The sequence below is a fragment of the Mustela putorius genome, unplaced genomic scaffold (assembly GCF_011764305.1).
Source record: "Mustela putorius furo isolate JIRA1106 unplaced genomic scaffold, ASM1176430v1.1 tig00003909_pilon_pilon_pilon, whole genome shotgun sequence".
Taxonomy (NCBI): Eukaryota; Metazoa; Chordata; class Mammalia; order Carnivora; family Mustelidae; genus Mustela; species Mustela putorius.
In genome coordinates, this window is record NW_025422057.1 from 38,113,222 (window position 1) to 38,140,352 (window position 27,131).

The 27,131-nt window shown below is 51.0% G+C and overlaps 1 protein-coding gene across 4 annotated transcripts in view; it reads right to left on the bottom strand.

The window, feature by feature from the left end:
- Positions 1–4,428: 4,428 nt before the first annotated feature.
- Positions 4,429–27,131, bottom strand: part of CXCL12 (C-X-C motif chemokine ligand 12) — a 30,634-nt gene continuing 7,931 nt past the window's right edge. Inside the window, exon 4 of one of the 4 annotated variants that reach the window (XM_013054786.2) lies at positions 4,429–4,616. In XM_013054786.2, coding sequence (XP_012910240.1) covers positions 4,502–4,616 — 115 coding nt within the window. In that variant the 3' untranslated portion in view covers positions 4,429–4,501. The other 3 variants (XM_013054787.2, XM_004749726.3, XM_004749725.3) reach the window with 3 other exon arrangements.

A 27,131-nucleotide genomic window follows, 5' to 3' on the forward strand; every position in this document is an offset into this window, starting at 1 on the left:
GTATATATATATATTGGTTGACTTAGAGGGTTCTGTTAGTATCCATGTTCAAAGTCATTCAGGACTGCAGCTAGAAACGTGTATCTTCCATCCCCACCCCTCTCCACCCTGCTCAGGCAACGGGGACATCAACCAAAACTGTTTGTGTTAGATGTGTAGCTGGAAAGAGCAATGGAGAATCAGTTCAGGACCAAAAAAAAAAAAAAAGCAGAACAAGGAGCAGCATTGGTTTAGCAGCAGCTCCCTGCTTTCTCTTCTAGACACTAGCTGCACCAGAAGGAGCCCTGTCCCATTATATTTTCTGTCCTTGCCTCTCTGCACCTGAAGATCACATCTCCCATAGGGTGTCCCTCAGCCCAGTTTGGGAAGGAAGCCCTCAATTCCTAGACGCCCCCCCCGCCCCCCAACCCCAACCCCAGTAAAGATGCCACAGGTGGGATCAGAGAAGGAGAGAGAAGATCCTGCAAAACAGGGTCTCTGTGCTTTTAGGAAGGGGGAATGATGCCGGGATATCTGAAAACAGCTACATTCACTGAGAATATCCAAGGAGCTCTTCATAGGCACCCAGGACCCTGGGTGGAGCCAGGGACCAAAGGTCCTCACTGGCCCAGGCACAGAGGCCTCCAGGAAGACCTGAAGCAGTCTGAGCTTTTGGGAAGCAGTATGTGAGCCTTCCAGAGAATCCACGAAGAAAGTCTGTGCTCCTGGGAGGCAGTCATGTTCAAGCAGATCTTTTAAATTCATCAAATCATGTCAAGGCATGATTTGACAAATGCCATGGCCTCATTCACTGGGTGTCTTTCTGATTCCCTTCTTTGAGAACCCTCAGCCTCTGCCAACTTGAGTCATTCTGTGAGACCAAGTCAGTCATGCAAATGCCGCGTAGAGATCAGTATTTCCCTCCCCCGAAAGCTGGTGGTCCCGAGTGGGCTGCTAGGACCCAGGACATTCCCTGGGCACCCTGGAAGCTTCGTGACCTGGGCAGAGGGGAAGAGAGAGTCACAGACCTAGGACACAGGCCCTGCAGCCTCTGGCCCTGAGTAGAGGAGGGTATCCCTAGGGAGCCTGGACCAGTGGCAAATACCACTCCACCTGACACCTTACCTGAGGGCTCTGCATCACAGCTGAGTGAGGGCCAGCTCTCAGCTTCCCAGAGGAAGAAGCTTCTGGGCTATTTTCCTGATCCATGGCAAATGTAACCAGCTTTCTTCTTAGGGCTCATGGAAAGGGAAGTTTGCTCCCACAAGCATAATTGGGGCTAGCAAGTCCAAAATATACAAGACAGAAAAAAGAAATTCCCATAGGAGTTGGTGTTGCAGTCTTGAGTTCAAAGGCAACCTGCAGACAGACACTTTCCTCTTCAGAGGACCTCAATCTTTTCTCTTAAGTTCTTCAACTGATTAGATAAGACCCACCCACATCATGGAGAATAATGTGTTCTATTTAGTCTACTGATTTAATTTTAATCACACCCAAAAAATACCTTCACAGCAACATCTAGATTAGGATTTGACCAAACAAGTGGGGACCATCAGGTTAACAACTAAAATTAACAATCACAATTTCCATTTCCTTGTATGTGAGAGGGACTAATAATCGAACCCTCTTCCTACAGTTGTTGGGACAATGGAAAGGGCTACTCAGTAAAGTGCTGAGACAAGTGCTGACACACATCTGTACTGGGCAAGCATGAGCAGGCTTTGTCCGCTCCCATCATCCTAGTGGAGATGTGGGGGGAGTTGCCAATATACTGGATTACAGCTGTGCATGCCCTAATGTAGGGTCCCCAAGATCAGTAAGTGGGGGATACTTCAGGGCACAGGTTGGCCTGTCTCCCCAGCACAACCTTTTATGAATCCTGCTTCTTCCACTTCAAATTCTCTGTCTCTCCTGAAAGGAGTCAAGGCTGTCCCTCCCTTGCTCCTTGTACCTTTCTCCCCCGATGGCCAAGCCTCCATGGGGCTTTCCCATGGCATGGGTGGTTGTGCAGGCAGAGCACTGTGCTCTTCTCTTGCTCCCACAGTTTCATTGCACAACATCTTGCTCCTTTTCATGTCTGTTTTCTACCCATTCCCCAAAGTCCTCAAAGTCAAGGACATGGTGGTTATGGGCAAAGGCTGGGGCATCAGCAGATGCTAGTGGGCTCTGCCACCTAATGACTAAATGGCCTTTGGACTTGACTCAACTTCACTGAGCCTCAGGTGCTCCATCTGTAAAATGGGAGTAACATCGACCATGGGGGACTGTGGGAAGAATAAAGGCGGCAGATGTATAAAGCAAGTGGTTGATAATCAATGGCTGTTGTTACCCATCTCAGCAGCCCCTGCACGCGTCTCAGGCCCCAGCATGTGCTCGCAAATGCCTCATTTATGTTCAACAAATCTGTCCCGGAAAAGTGGAAGGTACATCTTTGCCCTGTGCTGGGTTCTTGGAACTAGTGGAACGTCTGTGCGGGGAGCACACAGGTTTCCTTAGACCTACTAGCCTTGACCTTATCCACCTGCCTACTTACCACTGCCAGGTAAGGTACACAGCTGTCTTTTCTGATTTCCCCGTGGGCCCGTGCATTCCGCTCACAGATAACTTGCCTTTGCCTTGTTCCTCCTGAGCTTTGTCAATAACCCTGCGAGTTGATATTCTCATTCTCCCCATTTTACAGATGGAGAAACTGGGGTTTAAAATACCGAAGGCCCTGCTGGAGGCCATGTGGCTAGCTACTCACAGCGTGGTCTCACTTCTACACTTCAACACCGCCTTCCCTCAGAGAACAGGGTTGCCAGGCCCCGTGTGAACGACAGCATGACCGGGCCAGCAAGGCAGAAACTCCTAACCTGGTCTCTGTGTTCTGAGGGCCCAGGGTGGGCAGCTGTGGATGCCCGGAAGACCATGTGCTGGTTCCTGGGGTACAAGGGACACGACACTCCCTGCCCACCCTCCCAGTGCTCCCAGCTCTGGCCCCCTTCCTGGGGAGGATAACACGTGGTAGAAGAGGGAATTTCTGATGAGACCTGTTTCATCAGAAGGAGAGTGTTTCTGACTTGGGAATTTTGCAAGCAAGGAGTGCACAGAAGTTCCAAATTATGAAACTTTATTAGTGCCTTCAAAATACCTCTAGCTTTCCAAAGTTCCATTCTTGCATAGTTGGTTGACTTTAGAGAATTTTATAATCATTCCGTTCTTTGTTTCTTCTACGAGTCACCTTCTCCTTCTCTTCCCTCTCCTTCTTTCGTTCCATTTCTTACCTTTTTCTGTTTTATATTTCTGTTCCTCCCCTTTCTCCTGTATCTCTCTCTGTCTCTCTCTCTCTCTCTTCTCCTGCCCCTCTCCTGCATGGGGATTGAGTCAGGAAGGAGGCAAGTGTGAAATTCATTTTCCTGTATCAGAGCTGAGGCCTCAAACTAGTAGAGAATAATGTTGGGACAAAGAGACCTACAAGGACTTAGGGCTTATCAAAGGCAGTGGACTTCCTGTTTATACAGCTCTCCTTCCCTGGGGAGGCCCGGCAGAGCCCAGCCAGCTGTGGCCTGGGCAAGCCGCCTAGCTCCAAAGCCCAAGGTCCCACCACTTGGTGTCAAGCCCAGCCTCTTCTCCTTGATCCCAGGCCTGCTGGAATCCCCAGTGCCGGGGCCCCGTGCTCCCCACACCTGAATGCTTCTGAGCATGCGCGGCTTTCAGACCCTGGGCCTGCACTTGACAGGAGGCTGTGCGGGCATTTCTGCCTCCATGAGCTGTCCACTGGGTAACATGGTGGCCTGGCCTTCTGGCTCCTCTGTCCTGGAGCTAGGACCCCGCGTCTCTACACTGAACAATCATTCATCCATCCAGGCCTCAAGCATTCATGACATACCTACTATGTGCTCTGCACTGGTGCTCTAGGGCCCTTGTGACACTGATGGAAAACAATAAAGCTCTGTCCTTATACACTTATGCCCACAAACAGACAATGAATAAAAAAACAAATTATCAAAGAAATGCCTTTGCACCCAAATTGCCTAAACGGTGTGGGGAAAGGGCTGGATGTGGAGAGGGTGGTCTGCCTGGTGTGATCCGGAAGACCTCTCTGAAGGGGTTTCCTTAAGTTGAGGAGGAAGAGGGGGCAGCTGTGGGAAGATGAGGGGATAGTGCTCCAGGCAAAGGAAACAGTCAATGCAAACGTCCTGCGGCAGGAGCAAGCTGGGCTTGGCCAAGGAACACAGAAAATACTGGGGAGGCTGGATGGCAGGAAATGGGGAGAAGGTGGTTTGGGTGAACACTGGAAGGTAACCAGAGGCAGAGTTCCTTGGGCCTGTGGGCTCTGGACACACACAGACACACACAGACACACACAGACACACACACACACACACACATACACACACACAGAATTTTACTTGGAGGAAAAAGGTTTGAAAGAATTTATGTTTTAAACATCAAACTAGCTGGCAGGAGCTCTTGACGACCCAGCAGGGCTGGGGGCTGGGTAGAAGGTGAGGTGTGGTGCCATCGGGAACTCTGCTGTTCATCACACATCATGTAGCCAGAGCTGGGGCGATGTAGTAGATACCGTGGAACTTAGCTCCGAGCTACACAGATGCTGCAAATGTGATTTTCTTGCTTTTCCTGTGGACTTGGGCTGCCTGTGAGCAGAAGAGAGTGGATGGATGTGAGAGAGGGCAAAAATCTGAGGTGCCCCAGCTGTCCCTCGGGTGTTGTCCTGAAAGCCTCCCCTGCAAGCGTTCGCTCGTGGCCTATCTGGGATGGACGATGCTTGTCTCCGGTCTTTCAGGCCAGGGCACATATAGCTTCTGGCACTTTCCTACCTTCATATCTGTTGGTGCCCTTCCAGTGGGTGTCCACTTCACTGTGGGGACTCACAAAGGCTTTGGTGGAGCCTCTGGTGGTGGACAGAGTGGTTAGATGGGCAGCAAGAACAAGGTACTTTCCTGGGGGAATGTCCATGTAGGGGCCCAATGGAAGGGGCTGAATCCCATTCAGGAAAAGATTCTTCCTGAATAGCAAACATTTAAAAGGGTCCCAACACCACCCTGAGCCAGTCACAGAGTCCTCAGGTGACCTACAGCAAGATGCTTGCCCCAAATGGACCCCCTGCCCCAGGCTGGCAACTGATACCCTGGGGACCCAAGAAGGGATCTTTCTTCCTCAGACATCAAGTGGTAATGTCTCTGTACGTGGGGTGAACTTTGACTGCAGATCCCCAGACTCCAGATATTCTGTGAACAGAGACAATGACCTAGGTAAGAGACCTTCACTACCCAAGGCAGAGCAAGTGGGGCCTCAGGCAGCCTGGGCCACACAGGAGAGGATGGACACAATAAACCCTGAAGACCATGAGAAGAGCCCAGGCCAGCCCGGGACACAAAGCCCTCCTGGGCACACTTGCTCTGTGAAAAAGAAACTGGAGTGGGCATACCATAACACCCTTACTGGGCTCAAATTATTGGTCTTTCTATAGAGTAGCATTTCTAATTATAATGAAAATTATCTCCGAACTTTGAGCATTTCTTGGTTGCTTATTATGCTAAACATTCTAAATACATTATCTCATTTATTTCTCTCCACAGGCAATACTGTTGTCAATGACAAGGTTGGGACATGGAGAGTGTAGGTGACCTGTCTGGGGTCCCACAGGCCAAGTCTGCCTGGAACTCAGGTCCGCCCAGGTCTAACTGTAGAAGTATGGAGATTACAGTTTAAACATCTCATTCAGGAGTGGGGATCGAGTCATGCTGAGAAAATCCCTTTGGTGTCATCCTAACTACTGAGTTAGAATCCACATCTGAGTAGTTTTATGCACAGATGCCGGAGCAGGGTCAGCCGTGTGTCCCCGTTGGGGTTGAAACTCGGCCCAGAGGGAGCCACCCCAGGGAGCAGGCCCCTGACCGCGCAGCCCCCTGAATGCTGCCTTTCCTTGTTCATTATCTTTGCAGTTGACTTGTACTAAACAGTAACCCGGGCTTGTTAGACAGAATGCAGACATCATGGGAAATGGAATCTGAAAACAGGAAAGTAAGTGTAGCGATAGGGATCCCAGCAGAGCACAGATGGCGCGCTCACGTGAGGGTCCTTTCAGGAGAGGTTAATAAGGAGACTCCTTACAAAGGCGCAGGCAGGACACGGGGTCGCCAACCCCTGAGCAGGAAGAGGGAACAGTCACTAGATGCAACTTCAGGGGGTACCCCTGGACAGAGCTACAACCTTCTGACTGCAGAAACCAGGACTAACCCGGTCTGAAGGCTCCAGGGAATGGACATCCTAAGCCTACCTCTCCCAACATCTTTACTTCCCACTGGTGACGCAGATAGCAGTGCTGGCCCGACATCGGACCCCAGGGCAGACATCAGGCCCCAAAAAACTTCTGGAGGGTGACAGAAGATACTCCACACAGACCCCCAGAATCCCATCCTATGAAGTAACCTCTTTGGGTGGCAGTGTCTCTACACACGGTCGCAGGGACCGAGTCTCCAGGACACGCACTAAACCCTGATTTTTCCTTCAGATCGAAGCCCCTGCAGCTGCCACTGCCCTCAGTTCCGTGGGGAATGGGGAGGAATGGAGCATGCTGGGTACACTCAGGGCATCCCACGAACTGAATGAGAGCAAGGGAGATCTGACTGAGGGGTGAGAGGAGACAGCATCGCAGAGGCTGCGGCTACAGCCTGGAAGTGGCAAACGGGCAGGATGCCTGCGTCATCAGGGCTCCAACACTGGTCCCTGCTCTCAGCCCCAGAGGCCCCTCCCACCCTGCCGGGCTCGCTCCTCACGGTCCCTGCACACTCCCTGAGACTGCTCTGTGCAGCCAGGTGACCAGACAGGCAAGGACAGGTGTGATAGGGTGTGGGGGTCACTGAGAGAGCTTGAGTTTGAGGTGGTTTTTTGATGATCCCTCTGGCTTCGCTGCGGGGCTGGATGGAGGCAAGGGTGGGTGGTGGGGCTGAGGAATCACAGGTGGCTCTGGGTTTTTGGGTGACACCATGTGGCTTGTGGCTTACCGAGGTAGAAAACTGGGAGCGAAATTACTTGACCCGGGGAAGGTGGGTGTGAAAATGAGGACTTTGGTTTTGTTCAGGCAAAGCTTGAGATGCCTTTAATGTGCAAGCGGGTGATTGAATCAGTGAGTTCACAGCTCAGGAAGGTATGTGGGATTCTCAGCATCTTGACATCAGCTTTAGGACCTCAACGACGCTCAGCCCTGAGGATTTTAGTGGCTGAGGCTGGGTTAGATTCACCTTCTTCTGCCCTGGGTAGAATTATTCCCTATCTTCTTTCTTTCTATCTATCTGTCTATCTATCTATCTACTATCTATCTATCTACCTATCTAGCTACTATCTAATATCTATCTATTACTATCTAATATCTATTTAATTCTATCTATCTATCTATCTATCTACTATTTAATATCTATCTTCTATCTATCTATCTATCTATCTATCTATCATCTATCTATCTAATCTAATTTTTGAGGTCCAAAGAAGGTGGAATGGAAAGCCTGGGAGGGGAGGACACACCAAAAAGTCCAGGATGCCTAGTTTCTGGGCACTCAGGGTCAGTGCTCACTGCCTAGCCCCAAGAAGGGCAGTCTGACCAGGGCCCCTCACCAGGGCTTCTCTGGCCAACCTCGAGAAAATTGCAGGGTCAGCCCCACTCAACCCCACAGAGCCTTTTATTCCACAAGGTGAGAGAGAAGATCCTTCAAGAAGCCGGTGGATCCCGAGTGACAGAAATGGGACCAGATTTCACATGCCCTGTGGTGCCCAAGTTCATGTGACCCTTCCTCCCTTTCCCACCCATCTGTTTGTGGAGGGCTTGTTAGAAGTGACGTGAAGGCGTGCTAGGGGATAAAAACAGAGTTCAAGGAGAAAACAAGTGAACATAGGGGAAGGGAAGGAAAAATAAAATAAGACAAAAACAGAGAGGGAGGCAAACCATAAGCGAGTCTTAAGTGTAGCGGACGAACTGAGGGGGTGTGGTAACAGGGTGATGGGCATGTTGGGTCAGCACAAGGTGTTTATGTAAGTGATAAGTCATCAGATTCTATTCCTGAAACCAGTACTACACTGTATGTTAACTAACTTGAATTTAAATGAAAACAACAACAATAAATAAACAGAGTGCAAGGAGATGAGGCACCGGAGTGTGAGCAGACTGAGCTCTGGAAACACTGGAGTAGGCAGATGGGGGCTGGCATGGCCCTGGGAGCCTGGGCAGGGCACTGCACCCCTCCAAAGAGGTACTGGGGAGATACTTGAATCAGAAATCAAGATGCTAACCACCCTGGGTTTTCATGTCACCTGGATGAGGCAGCCTCACTCTCAGGGATGCTGAGACGAACCAGTAGAAGATACAGCACAAAAAACTCAGCTCCATTTAAGGGAAAATTTCACAATAATCAAAACTGGAAGAAATGCCCTAGACTCCCCTAGGAGACAGGGAGCTCCCTGCACCAGAGGGGCGGGATGTATGCAGAGAAAGAGACCAAGAGGCAGAATAAACACTCCAGAAGAGAAATATGTCTCTCAATCTTGCAATCTCACAGATCTCTTGCCCTACCGCTCCTGGAACAGGACACGGTCACCATCTGCACATCATCTGAAGCTCTTCACTTTTTAGGCTGAATGCACCAAGCTCCAGAGCACAGGCTCTCTCTCACCCTGTGGTCCTGGACCTGAGGCATCTTATCACTGGGGACCTGTTAGAGATGCACCTGCTTAGGCCTCTCCCAGGCCTGGGGAACGGAAGCTCTGGGGCTACAGCCAAGAAATCTATGTCCTAAGAAGTTCTTGGAAAATTCTATTAATCCCTAAATTTGAGAACCACTGGTCCAAAGCAATGATTTCCCAGCACCAGATTACTCACAGGGTTGGGGGGATAGGATGCACCCCACTCCCAAGACTGATTTCTCTGCTCACAGCCTGGGAATCCAGGTTCCTACCATGCACCTGGGGCTGAGAACCCCTGGCCCAGGCCTTCCCCTTCTGCACTTCTCTACTTGCTTTTCATGCCTGCTTTTCTCTATTTCTTTTACTGAATCCCCTTCTTGGATTTGCCTTCTTCTCTTTTCTTTCCCATACTCACTGAAAACGTGCTAAGGCAATAATCTCCTTTCCAAACATCTTTGGGGAAGAAAGTGCCAAACAAGATCGACGCTTGTGAGCCAGTCCTCTGGGGATTGGGCACAAGCATGCTAAAAATCGTGGATTCCCGTTTTTCCTAATGCTTCAGTCTATAGTTCTGGGGTGGGGGTGGGGGGGTTGCAGTGTTCGGTCTTCAAATTGCTAAACTCAATTGTTTTATTTTGTTAATAAAATAAATGCTATGCTTTATGTAATGTATTAATATACATTGCAAATGCAACCACAGGAAGGTGTTTAGAGAAATACAAGCTTGCCCCATTACTCAAATGATAATAAGGGCATATGGGCCATGGTAACAAACAAAAACGGGGGTTACTTTGTAACTAGTTAACAGGTCACAGCTTTGCTGCCTCTACTGCTTGGGGTAGTGAGTTAGATTTACACCAGAGGAAAGGTAAACAAACTCAGAGCTGGCTATTTAAAGGGAGAGGACTTTCAGAGAGCCGAGATCTTGGAATGGCGAGCTGTCCTCCGCTGTCCCAGCGCGGAGGTCTGGGCGTTGTGTGGAGGGAAGGGTCTGCCTCATAGGGGATACAGAGGCCATCTGGGGTGGGAAGGAAACTGGGTGGGGCAGGAATGGTTAACAGGGAGGCTTCCCAGGGGAGGGGAGGGTCCAGCTGAAGGGTGAGTGGATGGTGAGACAGAAGGTCTGGGAAGTGGCCTTGGACAAAGGAAAGGTGCCCTTGAGGACCCTGGAGGAGGCAGGAGGGAGCCCCTGTGACTGAGGATGGGGAAGGAAATTGGAGGTGGATCGGGGTGCCCTGGGAAGCTCTTGGAGGGTTTCAGATAAAGGAGTGGCGAGACCCATGCAGAACAGTTTTATTTGGTCCCTACAAAAAGCTCAGCTCACTCTTTACTGGGCAGAGTGGGGGAACGCCAAAGCAAGACAATGTGGATGACTATGCTCTAACACATTGCTCCCGTGAAGGTGCTTTTCTGTCTTCTGATTGACTCCAAAATCCACTGACTCCAAAATTCTAATAGTTGAAGGCAATTTAAAGGCCCTTCTCACATTGTTTAAAATTAAATGTTTGATATTATATTATAAATTCTGTTTTCATTCCTTTTGTTTGGTTTTTTCCCAGACTCTCATGAAAGCTCTGCATATCACCAGGGTTGACTTTCACTGGCCACGTCCAGAAAGTCGGTCAGACTCTGTTTCTGTTTCTGGGTTCTGGGAAAGGCCAGAGTCTATGAACCTGACCTTCACTGCACCAAGCATAGGGGGGACATATCCAGAGTCACAGATTGAGGCTGGCGCTGCTCCCATAGGCTAGCGGCAGCCCCTTTGGCTAATCAACTGTTTGGGTTTGGCTAAGATGAGATTTCTTACAAATGACTCTACTTCCTGCCACAATGCCACGCCCAAACCTGCCGAAGATGCCCTTTCTGTCTTGTTCTGTTTCACTTTGGAGCTGAAGGGTGTGAACATGTGAACAAAAACCTTGGTAAAGGAGCATTTTAGTGCTGGGAACCTCACAGATTTGTTCCACTTTGATCTGATTTCTGTAAAACAGCTCCTGATGTGTCAGAGTGGGGAAAGAAGAGAAAACTGAAATGATTTCCAAGCTGCATTGGACATTTCTGTACATCCTTTGAAACAACCTCTGGATGGGGACTAGGCTCAAGAGTGGGTGTGCGGGAACCCTAGCGAAGGATGCCACCCATCTTATTTTACTTGGAAACCTGATTTATTAATTAATTTGTTTGTGGGCAGGAGGCCATATGGCTGCTTGGAGAAGGGACCTGTTTTCACCACATGGGCACCGCTGGCGCTGGGGCCGCCTGGCAGGACAGCTGGTGGAATGAATTTGCTGAAACTGGACCAATTGGGATGCAAGGCTGATGGGGAGACTGAACTCCCAAGGACACATATGTTCAAGCCTGGGGAGGTTGGTGGTTTTTGAGCCATCAGCAAAATGAAGAAATAGTGAAATCCAGACATAAGATTTTCAGTTCACAGGTAAAGGAGCAAAAATGGTTTTCAAACCACGTCCTGGGCAGCAGACTTATAATCAGATGTGCCCTGTGTGCCAGAACCACACCAGGATAGGCAGCCCTAAGGAGCTCTTGGGTCCAGCCCGGAGACGTGACTGTCCCAAACTTTCCAAAGCTGCAGGTCTGGGAAAGCTGTAGCATGTGGCAATTATATAACCTCAGGCATTTGTTTCAATATTCTGGTCAACAAGGGATTAAAATTTCTTGCATCGAATTAGCCGTGGCCTAAGAATGGAGACCTAGGAGTTAGACATCTCCATGAAATTGGGCAGAGCTGATGACTCTTGCTGATGGAACCAGGGCCAAGGGGAATAGGGTTCAAAGCCCCAGATGAGTGTGGCATCTTGTGGGAGGGCTGAGCTTGGAGCTATGGGGGACCCAGAAGAGGGCAAAGGGAGGGGAGGCAGCAGGCTGAGCCTGGGGTGGGGGGACTGTGTGTGCCCAGAGGCCAAGACCGGACCCCTAAGCATAGGAATTTGGAATGATTCCTGAACCCTGACTTCATGACAACGTTCCACCCTTGAGTGCTTCCAGCACCCCAGGAGGAGCACCATGGGAGATGGGCCTGGGGAGAAGCTGGAATGAGGGGCCAGAGATCCTTTATCCCAGCTTGGCTTCCAGCAAGGGCAGGTCAACACATACAGCTGAATGACAAACATTGCCAGGAGCACTTCACTAAGACACGGATCTGATTATAAATGGAGGAAGTGCTAGGCAGCCCTGAGAGGGGTGGGAAAGAGCCACTTGCTGGCGGGCTTTGACAGCAAAGCCCTAACTTAGCACCCAACTTACCTAGCCACGAAGTCCCAGTTGCTAGCCCTCGAACCGAGACCATGCAGAGACAGAGAGGATGGGGGTCCATGTCGGCTATAGATCCTGGGTGGCCCTAAGTGGTCATTCCCTTTCTCACGAGTATGTCAGGTTGAATGAAGTCATGGATCTAGAGAAGCCAGCTCTGAACTTGACACCTGGTCTGTCCTTGGGCAACGTTACCTGGCATCATTTTTATGGTTATTATTCCTATTCTTCCTTATCAGCTTCCAGCACCCTCTTTCATGCCCGCTGGCCAGGCCGGAGTCTAACTCCCTTTTTCCAACCCAAGAATGCTTTTTTTATACCTACCCGCCTGCACCAGTGACAGCTCATCAGGGGGGTTGTTGGCCACACCCAGGAGACACTTCTGCTCACCTCGTATGCCAGATTTGGTGACTTATGTCCCCGCTGAGCCCCAGGACAGCCCCCAGCCCAGCAGCTGGTGGAGGGACTCCCTCTGGTCACCATCACCCCTCCCTCCCCGGACACCTCCTGTCTGGCCCTCAGTGGGGAGTCTGAGACACACGGGAAGGAAGGGCAGCTAGTGATATGGATGGCTCGACACAAAATGTGGAGACTCTGGTTTCTGCTGCTTCTGCGGACGTGGCTTAGGAAAGTGCTTACCTCGGCTCCTATCTCATCTGCGAATCCGGAATCCCATCTCCCCTGAAGGAAGCACGGAGTGGTGGTTAGTGTGTTTCATGCCTGGTACCTGGAGGGGAGGGACGTCCCAGCTGCGGGGCTGCTCTCCTTCCCTGCACTCAGGCAACAGCCCCATCCCGCCCCCAGAGCAGTCGAGAGCTGGCCCTTGTCCCCGTGAAGTGATTCACAGAGGAGGAACTGCAGATGAGCTCCGGGCTCGGGCAGGCTCAGGGACTTCTGCAGGACCCCTGTATGGTCTGTGATGGGGTGGGCTCTGACAGCAGGCCCCGCGATCCTTGTCTTCCTGGGCTGGCCTCCCGGCCTCGTGCCTGGTGTCCAGAGAGGATGAGGAGCCCAAGGCCAGGCTGGGAATTCAGGTGCCCCAGAGAGCAGCTCCAGTTTGGGTGAAGAGAGGAAGGCCAGGGGAGGAAGAGGGCCGTGGACCCAAGGCTTGTCTAGGCTTTGCCAAAAGGAGGGGAGGAGGCAGAAGAGGAAGAGAGGCTGGGAGAAACAGCAACTTTTGCCCTTCTGGTATGAGCCTAGCAGATTTCACATACTTTTTCATTATTTGATGAGGTGGCCAAAGGATTTATTTTTTGAAATAGGACATTCTGAGACAGATGGTGCTGTTAGTCATTTTGCTGGGGCAATAGGTAGCCACTGGAACTGTCCAGGCACATTGGAATGCCTGGTCACTCTTTAACGACTTTGAAAGGGCATCTGAACAGGATCATGGTACCCCTGATTGTCCAAGGAATGACCCTCTCAGATTCCTCTCTTTGAGAATTTTTGGGTTCAAGTCCCCCTTTTCTGTGACTCCAGGTGCCAGATCCTGGCTCCCTGTGGCCGCGGTGCTGATCCAGGGCACGAGTCCACAATGACCAGTCTGGGGAGGTCAGCAGGGGAGCCTCATGAGCCCTGCCACAAAGGAAATGGACTCTCTCACAAGGCCACTTGAGAACACAGGCCTTGGCAGCTACAGGAACAGTGCCTTGTGGGTGAGATCTTGTTATTCCAGAAAACCACAGAGTGAGAACCATGCCTTTCCTGGGATAGCTCATACTCGGCCATTTCTAAGAAAGTGCAGAGATTGAGCCTGGGGGTCCAAGATAGCTGTGCTTGGATTCCAGAACTGTGGTCCAGGCATGCACCCAGGCTTTGGGGGCTCCCCTGAACCTTTCTGAGCCTCCCCTGCCTTATCTGTGCTGGGATCAGTGGCATCTTTACACTGCCTAGCAGTGCCTTCCTTGTGAGGAGCTGCCTTCAGCCCCAGTACGGAGGCACAGAGCAGGAGGCTCCGTATGGGGCAGGGATTGTGGCTGTGCTGTTTTGGTTTTGAAATATCACCATTTCCTTGTAAAGCCTACAGCTGTTTAGGAAAGAAAAAAAGATGCCATTAGATGTCTACTGTGCTTGTAAAATGTACGCTGATTTTAGAAACACTCATGTTTTATTTTTTTAAACCTCTGATTAAATCAAAGAAATCTGGTGTCCTCTTCCAACTTCTGTCCTCCTCAGGGAGGCAAGCCACGTTCATCACTGGGTTTTATGTGCCTAAGAGCAGTACATTTTATGAGGATAGACCACAATAAAAATTGGATTTGACATTATAAAACACATACACGTGCACACACACTTGTGTGCAAATTGTTCTAGTAAGTGTGACATAAGCCAATGTTTTCTATACCTTTCTCTTCTTTCCTTATTTTTGGTGCTATTTCACTTTTTTAAAAAACTGCTGCTTCTGACAGTCTCTACTGATTTCATAGGCTGAGCTTGCTGAGCGTTTGCTCTGGCTGGACTGTCATTTAACTGTCAAGGGTATCCCTTTGAACCATATGGGGCAGACCCTGCCCTGAGCCAGGCAGACCTCGCCCACCACCTCTGCCCAGGGAGCTCTACAAACTGCAAGAATGGTTTGCCAGGACCACTGGAGCCAAATAGTCCAGGATCAGTCGGGCCTCCCACGTTCCAGCCTTGAGATGTGGACACTTCATGGTTGCTTAGAACGTCTGTCTCTGTGTTCATCACACAGGAGAGGGGTGTTATCTCCTGGGACTGTGGGAAACGCGGAAGAAGGAGGCATCTGAAAAACACCTCTGTAGACTGGCAGGCAGAGACTGGTCCCAAAATGTCAGCTGGATGGAAAGCACCTGACCAAGGTGTGTGCTTGTCCTCCCTGGGAACTCTGTCCCGCCTGCTTTAAGGAGAAGTACAGTGAATGCATTAGCCTCCAGTTCTCCTTGGCTGCCTGAGCACAGGGGCAGGCCCCCACAGAGGAAGAACTGGAAAGAGCTGGTCCCTGGCAGGCCTCATTCCCAGGTGCCAAGGTCTGGACATGGCGCTCCGGGGTTCCCACAGTGGCCGGAAGGAGAGCCGCCTCCCCCAGAGCTCAGGAATGCCCCCAAATGATTGTTTCCTCACGGCCTACAAGCCCATGTGACCTTGCGCTGATGTTCAGGGAAATGCCTGGAAGAGGCCAGGACAAGGTGAGCCTGCGACTGCATCTGGGGCCTTCCAGACTGACCAAGACCGGTCACTCCTCCTCCTGAGCAAATTCCCCTGCTGGGCTGCAGCGCTGAGCTGCTGCCTGGGAGAGTGGAACACTGTCCTGTGCAACCTGCCTTTCCTGAGCTCTCGGCTCTTTCCCTGACCTCCTCCCCAGGGGCTGGCCTGCCATCCACCGCCCCAGGTCAGGCCTGGGATGAAGCACTAGCAGCAGAGGCCCCGTCCCCGGACACTGGGCCAGTTGTCCAGCTGTCCCCAGGCCAGCCCTGACAGTCCCACAGTCTTCCTAGGAAGTGTGTGCAGGTCCCCATAGGAGCAAGGAGCACTCGGAAGGAGGTGCCCTGGGGGCAGCGGTGATTCTTTAATCTTGGTCACAGAAAATGAACCACTATGGTTTTTCATGCTCTGGGGACTCCAGGGGGAAGGCTCAGGCATGGGGGATTCTAGACAAGAGGTAAGGTGTGTGTGTGTGTGTGTGTGTGTGTGTGTGTGTGTGACCGCTGATATGTGCACCATGGAGTGAGGAGAATTTGGTGCTAAGTGATGACTTCACAGTGTGCCCCTAAGTGTGGGAACGAACAGGCGATCTTGTGAGGTGAGTCCTGCTTTTCTTTTCAGAGATGGGCCAAGACTCCCATGTGTTAACCTCCTACTAGTTTATCAGGCGGTCATTCCAAGAATATTTCCTTAGCGTCTTCTAGGGGCCAGCCACAAAGTGAGCAAAGCAGACCAAGCCCCTCTCTTCCCATGTGGTATGCACCTTCTCATGGGAAGCAGGCAGTGCCCAGAAAGCTGGCAGAAGGGGCTGTGCCTGAGGGGAGGCCAAGCAGGATAAGGGGGTCCTGTGTGACACATCAGGGAAGGGCCACGGGCTGGGGGAGTCTGCAAAGGCTCTCCTCACAAGATGATGGCCAACAGAGACTGAATGAAGGGAGGGGCTAAGCCAGGTTGTATCTGGGCAGGGGCTACCGGGCCCATAAGTCCCCAGCCAGGGTCAGTCCTGGCCTGTTCAAGAGTGAGGGAGCCACTGTGGCTAGAGCAGAGGGAGGCGTGAGGTCAGAGAGGTGACAGGCTACAGTGGGTGTGAGCCTCCGTTGGTTAAAAACTGGAGGGTGTGCAGGGGTGGCACGGCCTGGTGGCTCGGCAGGCCACTCTCGCTGCTTCCAGAGGAACTGTGGGGGCAGGGAGGTGAGGGAGGGGGTGGTTGCTGGACCAAGATAGCAGCTGTGAGACGCGATTGGATTCTCAATGTATTTTGAAGCTTAATTGGGTTTGTTAATGGTTTAGTTCAGGGCTGTAAGGGAATAAAGTAAATCAAAGATGGCAATATGGTTTTGGCCTGAGCACCCAGAAGCAATGGAGCTGTTATTTACAGGAATGGGGATGAGCAGCTTGGGAGAAACGTGGAAAATAAGAGTTTCCTTTTGCAAATGTTCACTTTCAGGGGAGGAGGGGACGTCCAAGCCCGGAGCCCAGGAGAGAGAACGAGGTCACCCGGTATATGCACACGGAGCGTCTGTGGACTTGACCAAGGGGTGTTCTCATGTTCAGATGTCCAGTGATGAGGACACAGAAAAAAAAAGAAAATGAAAAGGTATGAAGCTGAAGAAATAGGAATGGTCCGCTGAGAGCGAGCCAGAGTGTGTTGCAAGGAGGGTGAGCCATGCTGTCAAGAGACCAGGCTGGGACACTGAGAAGCTGAGAAGTGATAACTGGCCATTGCATTTCCCAATGGCTCAGTGACAACCTCGACAAAGAGTGGGTCTAATAGAGTGAGTGGTAGGGCCAAAATTCTAGCCAGGAGTGGGCTTTTTAAGAAAGAGAAGAGAGAGAGGAGGGGAGAAAGCGGACACGGGAAACATAGAGCCCTCTTGTGAGGACTTGCACGTGATGCGAAGCAGAGTAGTGCAGAAGCCGTAGAGACAAGGGGCGGGAAGAATACCAGGTTGGGGGGCGCCTGGGTGGCTCAGTGTCCTCCTTGGCTCAGGTCATGATCCCAGGATCCTGGCACTGAGTCCCACATAGGACTCCCTACTCAGCGAGAGTCTGCTTCTTCCTCTCCCTCTGCCTCTAATAATAAAATCTTAAAAAAAAAAAAAATAAGTCCCTAGGATACCAGGTCAGGGTTGGTTTTATTTTTGCTTCGTTTTGTTTCCAATGGGAGATATTAGAGCACGTTGGTGTGTTGATGTAGAGGGAACGATTGCTGGTGCAGGTGAGAGGGAGAGTCAGGAGAGATGTCCTTGGGCAGGTGAGAAGCTGGCTCCAGGGCCAGGTGTAGGGGGGCAAGGGAGCAGGGCGCTTCCTGCCGGGTGAGAGCGGTAGCAGTGGACCAGAGGTGGGGCTCATGGAGCCTTTTCTTATTGTTGCCTTTCCTTCTGACTTAGAAGCCAGCCCATCAGCGGAGTGAGGAGGGGGGAGGATGAAACTGTAAAGGGAGAGAGTCGGTATGGAATGAACACTCTGCTTTGTTTCGGTTTGGCTTCATGGGCCAAGGGGTAGCTGCAACTCATTTGCTCAAAAATGAGTGTTGACTCCTTAAAACTTAGTAGAGTAACCGCCTTGAAATCTGAGAGTAGCTCCAAGCCCAGGTAGGAACGCCGGGGGTTGGTTGTGGCTTGTCCCTGAGGCTGTCAGCCTGGCCACCTGCTCATACATCCAATGTCCGTTCAACACCCACTATGACAAGCCCTCTTTGAGGCATGGGGAATACGGCTCCTCACATCCCCACCAGGACCCTGTGCAGCCTCTTGAGGGATGCCCGAGGGATGGACTCCCCCTGAGAACTCTATTTTCCCAGTTTGTCCTCAGGGGAGCTCTCCGCAGGCTGAGGATTTGCTCAAGTGATTACTACAAGTGATGTAGGCAAGTTGGGTTGATGCTGGTGGGTGCCTTCAAGAATGGAAGAGAGCCTAGGACTAAACAGAATCTGTGCACCTTTTGTGTGTGTGTGTGTGAGGGGGGGGGGCTCTTAGGGGATGCCTCTGGGTCCTTTATCAATCCCAATATGGCAGCAAGCACAAGCTTAAATGGTCCTTCCTTGGAGTGACAGGTGCAGCTGTTGTCAGCCGACTCTATGGGGGCCAGCAGCCCTGGGAAGCATGGTAGGCAATGGACTTTTCCTTTTTTTTTTTTAGCTACATTGTTCTGAAGAGTCAGCATCATTCTGAATACTTGACACTTAATCCAGGGGTTGTTGGTTCCTGGTGCCAGAAGAGCAGAATGTGCTGGAACCAGCACTTACAGGTGATCAGGGAACCTACGAGACCCAACCAAGAGGCTTCTCCCCTCCTGTTCACCTTCATGATCACTTTTAGCTCCAGGTATCTGAGCACTGCTGAGGCCTAAGGAGAGGCAGGTGGACCCCAGGAAACAGGTGGAAAGAGGGAGTGAAGCATATCCTACCCACGCGGCTAGTCTGCCCAACTCTTGGGGATGCTAAGCTTCTGGGTTATAGAGGCTGGGACTCACTCAGGGCAAGAGGTGTGTCTCGAGTCACAGAGGAAGCAGAGATAAGACCAGGATCCCAGCACCGCTCTGCTAATCCACACACCCGCCTTCACCCCCGGAAACCATGCTGTCTCTTGCCATGGCCTCCTCGAGTACTTCTTTCCTCTTCCAGTCCATCTGCAACTGAGCAGTCACATCGAAGCCACTCTAGAAACAGCCCGGAGGTTCTGAGCACAGGGCTAATGTGGTTCTGTTTGGGCCAACGGGCAAGAGGTTCTGGAGAACAGGGCAATCTGGACTCAGACATTTGTGGCTTCTGCACCAGCCCCTCCTTTCTGGTGCAGTTGACGGTGGACCAGAAAGAATGTAGGAGTAAGTGTGACAGGTTGACCTCTATGAGGACAGAACCCTACCGGGCTCACCGCCTGATCAAGTTATCCAGGACAGTGCTGGTGGGCAGCTGTTGAGAGATTGAGTAAGTTTCCAGGAGGTCCCAGCGCAGGACAGAAAATACGCCCAGGGCACTGGGTCCTTGGCGGTGCCTGTGGGAATGGGCCACTGTTCTCCTTCACCAGGCCTTGAAAGTAGCAAATGGAGGCTTCCTGACCCACAGCTGACAGGCAACTATGTGGGTCCTTGTGTAAAACCATCCCTTCTGCAGTAGAGGACTGGCTTGCCTTTAATAAGGGATTTCTGCAAAACCAAGGACATTCCGAGAGAAGAGAGTGCCTTTCCCCACACCCGCTACAGATCGTTGACTAGAAGAGGCAAGCATGCCCCCAGAATTCTTCCTTACGATTAGCGTGATTGCAATGGCCTGTTTTCCACTAACCAATGCAGCTGAGATTACAGGACTCCTCTGGGCTGGGCTGGAGGAAGAAAAACCAAGTTTGGAAAATTCCGAATGGCAACACTAATTTCAAACTCTTGGTTGCTACATTTGAATACATGTCTTTATTAGGAAAATTGTAAGTGGATATACATCTTTTCATTGATATGACTTCAAAGTAGAAATGGTTGTTTCTTAAAAGAAGTTATTTGTTATTAAAAAAAAAAAAAGCACACTGCATACAGGAAGCTGCCTTCTCCTGGACCATTTTCACATTATCTGGGAGATGTATTTAAACAACACAAAATACAGTATTCATCACATTTAACACTGAACCCATCACTGCCTGGAGACTGAGACACCAGCGAGGTTACGGACAAACAAGTAGCTTGGAGGGGTTTTTTTTCAGCTTGGCCGTGTCAGTGGTCTGCTTATGGGACTTAAAGGTTTCTAGGGAGCACTTCCCAGGGAAGGGGATCCCTTGGAATGGGTCAGGGAGGATGTGTACAGGGACCCCACAATTCTCATCCTGCTGTGGAAGGGTGCACCCCCTGGGGCAGGGGTTTCGGGGGCTGATAAACTCCCTGCCCAGAGCCCATGGCTATAGCATCAGGCAGCAGTCAGAAAAGGAAGGTGAAATCGGATCCAGTGAAAATTCTTAGGAGTTCTCTGGGCTTCACACAGGGGGGACTGCAACCTTCTGCCATTCAGGCCGTCTGCTCCAAGCTGAGCCTCCTTGCTCCGGAGGAGGACAGGCCCCCACACACAAAGGGCCTCTCTCCTGAGCCTCCTCGCTGGGGTCTCAGCGCCTGAGCAGGGCTGGACGAAAAACAGTACACACGACACATGGCGCAGATTCGGATATAAACACACAGCACTTCGGCGAGTCCCGTCCCCAGCCCGGCCCCACAGCTGCCCAGGTCCTGATGCAAAGGCTGGCAGGGGGAGGACTGCCCTGGGGGTTACAAGGAGCCCAAGGGAAGGTCAGGTTGAGCAGCACTGGACAGGGAGGCACAGCCGGGGACTCCTAATCCATGGATGCACTTGACTCGTACTTTTAAAGCAAAAGGGGATCAAGAGAGCCTTTTCCTTTGCAAATAGACTATTTAAATGCATATTTGCTTTCAAGAGGCCGTCTTTGTTCAGGAGCAGAGTGCGAGGAGGGCAATTGTTAGGCAGAGAACTTTTCCAGCAGTTTCTACTCTTATCTATTTTTCCCTCTATTGGGGAGAAAGGAATGATTCTTTTTTTGACTGTAGTCAAGATTTAGAGCCTTGTTTTTCTGGGAGCAAGAGATTTAATGGTTCTGGTTCACGGATTCCAGGGGAGGACGGTTCCAAATGTTCCATGAGAGTTTTAAATTATCTTGGATTACTTAGAAAATGCCCATCCCACTGAAAATTCGATCATTTCACCTATAGTATAGTTCAGGAGACCTGCAGTGATAACTTAATTTCAGAAGAGGGTCCTGAGATCAGTTCTTTATTCCTTATAGTTAATAAAGGCCCCTGTACTCTATTTTATTCAATATAACATAACTGACTTGAAGATACACGTTTTTTGTTTGGTGGACTGGCTTTCTACCTTGAAGATCCTATATAAAGGAATATTTATGGAAATGCTTTAAACATGTTCTTGACAACCCAAAGATGATTATATCTAAAAACATCTATAATTCAAGGTTATTTTATTATAATATACTTTCTGTATAGTATTTACAGTGTCCTATCGATGGATACATTTCCTGGTTTTGGCCTTCTATTTTTCTTTCTTAATTTAAAAATTTTCCCTGGGCTATTTAACCAAAGGGACAAAGTATTCATGAGACGAAATATAAAACAAAGACAATAAGCAAAAACCCCTCAAATGCCTAGCTGTTCAAAAAGTGGTATTTTAAAGCTGCTTAATGCAACTCTACAAACTGATCTTTGTAAAGGGAAACCCTTTACATGTCAAGGTTTTAACCTACTTTCCCAAACGTCCCCTTTTCTAGGAGGAATGCCCTGCTGGACATTCTGGAAGCACAAGGCAATTCCAGCGGCCAAGTCCAGAGACCACTTTACAATGGAGCAGATGATGGGATTGCCAAGTGGGGAAAAAGATGAGGTTAGATTTTAACTGGGAAAGAATCTTCCTGTCCAGGATTCATTATTCTGTGGATTGGGTTTTCAAAAACCAAAAAAGAGTTGAGGATTCTTTTCATTTGACGGCCAAAAGAATCACGCTCTTGGCGCCACGGAGACAAAACTCTCTGTGGTTCTGAGATACTCACACCTATGGAAGCATGGAGGGAGGGCTGGTGTCCTCACAGTTCAGCCCAGCTGAAAACCGAATTCCCTTGGGCTCCGTGGATCCATCCTGGGTTTGCGATCCGTGGAGAAACCCAGGCTATCCACCTGAGAGGCTCACAGCCCTAATAAGAAACCTGGTTAAAAGACGTCTCCTGACTCTGAGCCTTTGCATACGAGGAGCTGACAGCGCATGCAGCGAGGACATTGGCTTTGAACAAGAACACAGGGTTGGACGACAGACAGTATTCCGAACAAGACACAGATGTGCACAGTGTTTTCAGAACATGGTAACACGAGACATTTTGATTTGCTTCTTGGTGCCCAGTTTAAATGAAAGCTTTGGTCTTGAGAGAGTCTTTTTCCGGGGTGATGGAGACAGTCTTGGATACACATGATGATGGATGAGAGAGACAGTGATGAGAAGAACGTGATGGGATGTAGAGAAGAGCTCAGGATGGGGGCGTGTCTCCCCCTACCCCAGCCTCACACTCCTGCCTGCCTTGGCTGGGGGAAGCTCTGTGATGCTCACTGAAGGGGAATACCCTACGCCTCACTCCAGGGAAGGGTGAGGCTTCTGCCTGGCCCTCTAAACCTAGCCCTCCTCTACCCCCTGCACAAGGGCAGCCTTCACTAGGGTTTGCCCAGACTGGTGGGCTTTGATACCTCCTGGTGGCTCTCCATCCTAGGACAGGGTGATCGGGGGTCCCAGCCTGCACAGTTCAGGGTGATACAACACTCAGGAACCTCGGGCCAGGCGAGGGGCTCCATGGGGAAGATACGGTAAGATAGCAAGTAAAATAATGGCCTTAGTCTAAGTTCCTATCTGTCACCAGTGACATTGGATAATCAAACTAAATGAAGAGTAAACACCATATATTTTGCTACATAATCAAATGGTGAAAATAAGGCAAACTGTGCAGAACGAAGCCCTTGGAAATGCACTGGGCCCTGCCTGGGTGCAGGGGAGCCACTGCGGGCTCTTCCTAACACTGCTTTCAGACCTGGGCTCCTACTGTAAGGTTTCCTCAGGCGTCTGACCCCACCTGCGCCTCTCACATCTTGAACCTCCTGTTAACAAGAACAGAGGGAGACACCATTAAGGCGGGTTCCCACAGCGGCCAGGCTGCATGCCTGAAACGCTGAGACCCCCCGCGGCGGCGGCGGGGCTCCCAACTCCTGACTTCCAAATCGCCGGCTTTCCGAGGCCCTGGGAAAGGGGAGAGTTGGGAGAGAGGCAGCTGGTGGGGGGTGGGGGTGGCTGAAGCGGAGGGAGAGGTGGAAGTTGGGAAGTGAAGACAGAGGGCGCGGCCAGCACGGGGCACAGCGGATGAACAAGGGCACGTGGACAGACAACACGGCACAGTGGTCACACGACAGGGCAGGCGGGGCACCCAGCCCGAGCCCAGCACACATGGAGGGCTACCAGCCCCCCCACCCGGCCTCAGCGTGGCCCCAACACACACCCAGCCCGGAGGAGGCTGCCTGCTCCTCCAAGGCCTTGGCACCATCAACCACCTCCATTGACACCCCAGCCCTGCTGATTGGCCCCGGGGTCTCTGGGCCAGCACTGTGGGGGTGGGCCCAGGACCGAGTGCCCTGGGAGAGCACTGCCTAGTTTCAACCCACAACGGAATGGAAGCTGGCTCTTCACTCTTCCAGGACACCGGGTTGGCCTGTCAGGTAGCGTGAGGGCCCAAGGCCAGTGGAGTCATAGAAGGACAGCCTGGAGCTTGTTTGCTTTTCTTATGTGGGGCCAACTGTCTTAGTCCCCACGGCAACTCCCCCTGCTCACCACAGCTAGATGGCAAGTAGCCTTCTGCGGTGTCCAGGTTGGACCTGCCACCCCTCTCTAGGCACAGAGATGTGCTAATCCTGCTGGATCAAGAATGGAGAGCCTGGGACCTCAGGTGTGACTGGCTCCAAGATGCTTATGTAAGAGGTGGGCTACCCCAGCCAAGGTTCCCCAGACCAGGCCCACTGCTGGCTTCCACAGAAGACTGCAGCCCGGAGCAGACCAGCAAACAGCCAATGCCTTCCGAGGCGGAGAGGGGGTGGGCTCCCCACATGCCCGGGAGCAGGTCTGCTGACCCCAAGGCTGGCCAGAGGGGCACAGGCTGAGAGTCGGCTGGATAAATGGGGACTAAAAGGTCTTTGGCTGCAGCGTCCTGGCAGGACGCTTCCCTGATGGAAACAAGGAATGCCACATGCTCTGCACTGTCACAGAGGACGGCACTAAAGCAGAAGGGAACACTGTGCCCCAGTTTGAGTGGGACATGCAGGGACCTGAGATTTTCTTCTCCTCATTCCATCTGTTCTGACCTCCAACCACTTCATCTTTCTGTGTCCACATGCTGAATTACGACCAAGGGCCGGGGGAGCAGGCTGAGTGTTTATGAGGGACAGGAGGATGGGGAGAACAGCCCAGATATTCGAGGTGTCCTTTCTCAAAGTATTACTGAAATCAGGGCCTTGCTCTCCCATGGGATCCCCCTTCTTCTGGTCCAAATTAAAGAGACTTGGCAAGAAATCTTAGACATTAATCTGTGGGTGGTATGAGGAAAGTTCTAGAACTTTCTAGAACACCATGTTCACTTGAAGCGGATATTTCCCATGAGTGAGGGCTGCGGCAGCTGTGTCCTGGAACCTAATTGCACAGGGTCACAGAGCCTCCTCACCCAGCAGGAGGTGGGTGGGAGAAACAGGCCTTTCACACAGTTCTTCCACATTGGGGACCCGTTTAAAGAATCTGTAAAGTGAATTGCCGGGCCTAGAGGCTCCCTGAGAAGTATTTCCACAGCTGCTCCCTGGGAATGTGAGCTCCCACCCACCTTCCACACCTGGTGTGCAGAAAGCACCCCTGCTCAGAGGTAAAGCCACTCTCACAGCCTTGGGAGCCGCTGCCGGACGAGTCCCACCCTGGGCATCAGAGGGGTGGAGGGCCAGGCAGCAGGCACTTGGGAAAAAAAGTCAGTGAGCACCTGCAAAAGGCACGGCCACAGCTGCCCCATGAAGGCGGTGACGGCACTGGCCGTGGTCAAGGGGAGGGCAGGAGGTGCATGTCCCTTGCTGGCCAAGGCTCCTGCTCCTGGGCTAGTCAGGGCTCCGTGCAGGGCAGGGCAGGGCAGGGCAGCCCCACCCTTGCCTCAGTAGGAAAACAGATGACGAATGTGTGGAGCCATGTGGGCTCCGGAGCAGTGACCCGCCCTTCGGAGAGAGGGAGTGGAGGGCGGGGTGGGAGGCTGGGCAGCCCAGGGCAGTGCTGAAGAGACCCTGGGCCATGCTAGACAGAGTCGAGAGTACAGTCTCCTCACCCCAGACCGCCGCCCCAGTCTCTGCACAACTATTTTCTTCATAACTTAGCAGACCAGGAAGGGCCTGAAAATGCACATAAATACAGGGGCCAGTCAGGCCACAGGAGCACCGCTCCTCCACGGAGGTCTGAGCCCCTGCTTGGAAGGCAGGGGTCTGCCCTGGAGGAGGGTTAGAGCAAATTTACAAAGCGCCGGGGGAGACAAGAGCAGCGTGCACTGCGGTCCATCTCGAAGTGGCAGATAACTAGTTTTTCCTTTTCTGAGCAGCCTTTCTCTTCTTCTGTCGCTTCTTTTTTCCTATCTTTTCTTTTTTCCCCATTTTTTCTTCTCTGCGCCCCCTTAGATAAAATCAGTAGAACCATTAATGATGTTGAAATACACAGGGGTCTGTTTCAGTCTGCACAATCTCTAACACTTCCCTGGGTGTCTGTTTAACTCTGGCTTCAGTCTTAGGCCTGGAGGCCCCTGGGCAAAGCACCATCCATCAGTACTTCATTAAAATAAATCGGACATGTTCCCCAATTCAAAGAAAAATGTTAGCCAGCCTTCCAGAACACCTGGGAACTGGTTATAGCCTATCGCTGTGGGCCAAGGGGCCAGCCTGGTCCTGCCTCCAGCTACTGCCTGAGGCTTCCAACCCTGAACAGCATTCACATCTGAAAGGGTGCGAAGGATGCCCAGGGCCAGGCTGGACTTGGCCTTCTAACTCACCTCAATCCCATCTCCTCTGGCCTCCTTCCTTTTTCAGTGCAGAGATGAACTCTGCTGTCCCTACAGAAAATACCTGCATTTCAGACTGAATCACGCTTTGCATTCAGGTGGCCATCCAGGAGAGGAGAAAGAAGGTGCGCCTGATCCCACCTTCTCCTTTCTGGATGCCTGGGGAACACCCCCTGGGAATGACTGGGATTGTTCTGGAGAGCAAGGGAGAGAGCTGGTTAGCAGAATTCGATTAGAGCAATTGGCTCATGATTGTCACATTAAAATGATTCAAGCTGAATGGTATTTAATGATTTATGGGGTAAGCCACCTGTTCCTGTGAAAGCTATTAACCATGGCCTCGAATTATGGGATTTTTACATGGGCAAATGTGAAAGCTGGATATTATGAGAGTTGAGTCTCTGGAGATTACGTGGGGGATGTTAGGAGAACCAAGGAAGAGGAGGAAAGGGAAGAGGAATTAGTGAGTCAAATATTATTCTTCAGAAAACTGGCACTGCTGTTTCCATTGGGTTAAAAAAAAAAAAAAAAAAAAGGCACAAAAACTTGAGTTGCAGCTCTCATGTGCTCCTGAGCGAGGACCACACTCATAAGTGAAGTCGGCAGGAGGGACCTAAGGCACCCACCCAGCAGGCCACCTTAACCTCCATCAACTTCCATCAACTCTACAAATGTATCTGAGCTGATGGATTTTACTTCCGGTAAATAAATTCCCACATCCAGTAGGAGGTCAGTACCATGAAACAATTAGCATTTTATTGCTAGTGCATATAATGTCACATTTGATACAATTTTAGTACAAGTGAAAAAATACACTGTGGCTAACATTAAAAAGCTGTAATCACATTTATAGATCATATATATTTCTTTACAAATTGCCAGTGGGTCAAGAGAATAGAGAAATGTAACCTACTGACCGTCATAAGGCTCCACTTCAAATATATGAATTGTTCGACTATAAATATATTCTGAAATACATTTGTTTTCTAAAGAAACATAAAAAAATGTGCACAAAAAATATATAAAAATGCCTTGCAAAAAGTTACAAATACCACCAGGCCCATCTGTGGATCGCATTGATGCAGGGAAATGTCACCTTGCCAATGTTTCTGCCTGGAAACTGAAACCCTGCCGTGGTTTCAGGAGGAGGGGTTCATGGCAAGAGGCTCATTTTTTCATTTATTTTGTTTGCTTCTGATTGCAGAGCCCTCACAGTGTGCAGAGCCTCTCCGTGGCTTATAAAAGCCTCAGAGGCAATCACAGAAACCGAATTCCTCAAAACAAGTTCTCAGATTGAAAACTGCATTTGATTCTCCAAAGACTGGCCTTTTAAGGGAAGGTGGAGACTTGATCTCCCGCACCCCACCCTAGGAGAGGGCCAGCCATTGCAGAGAAGGCCAGAGAAGATTCTCACAGAGGGCCTGAGGGGTGGTGCGG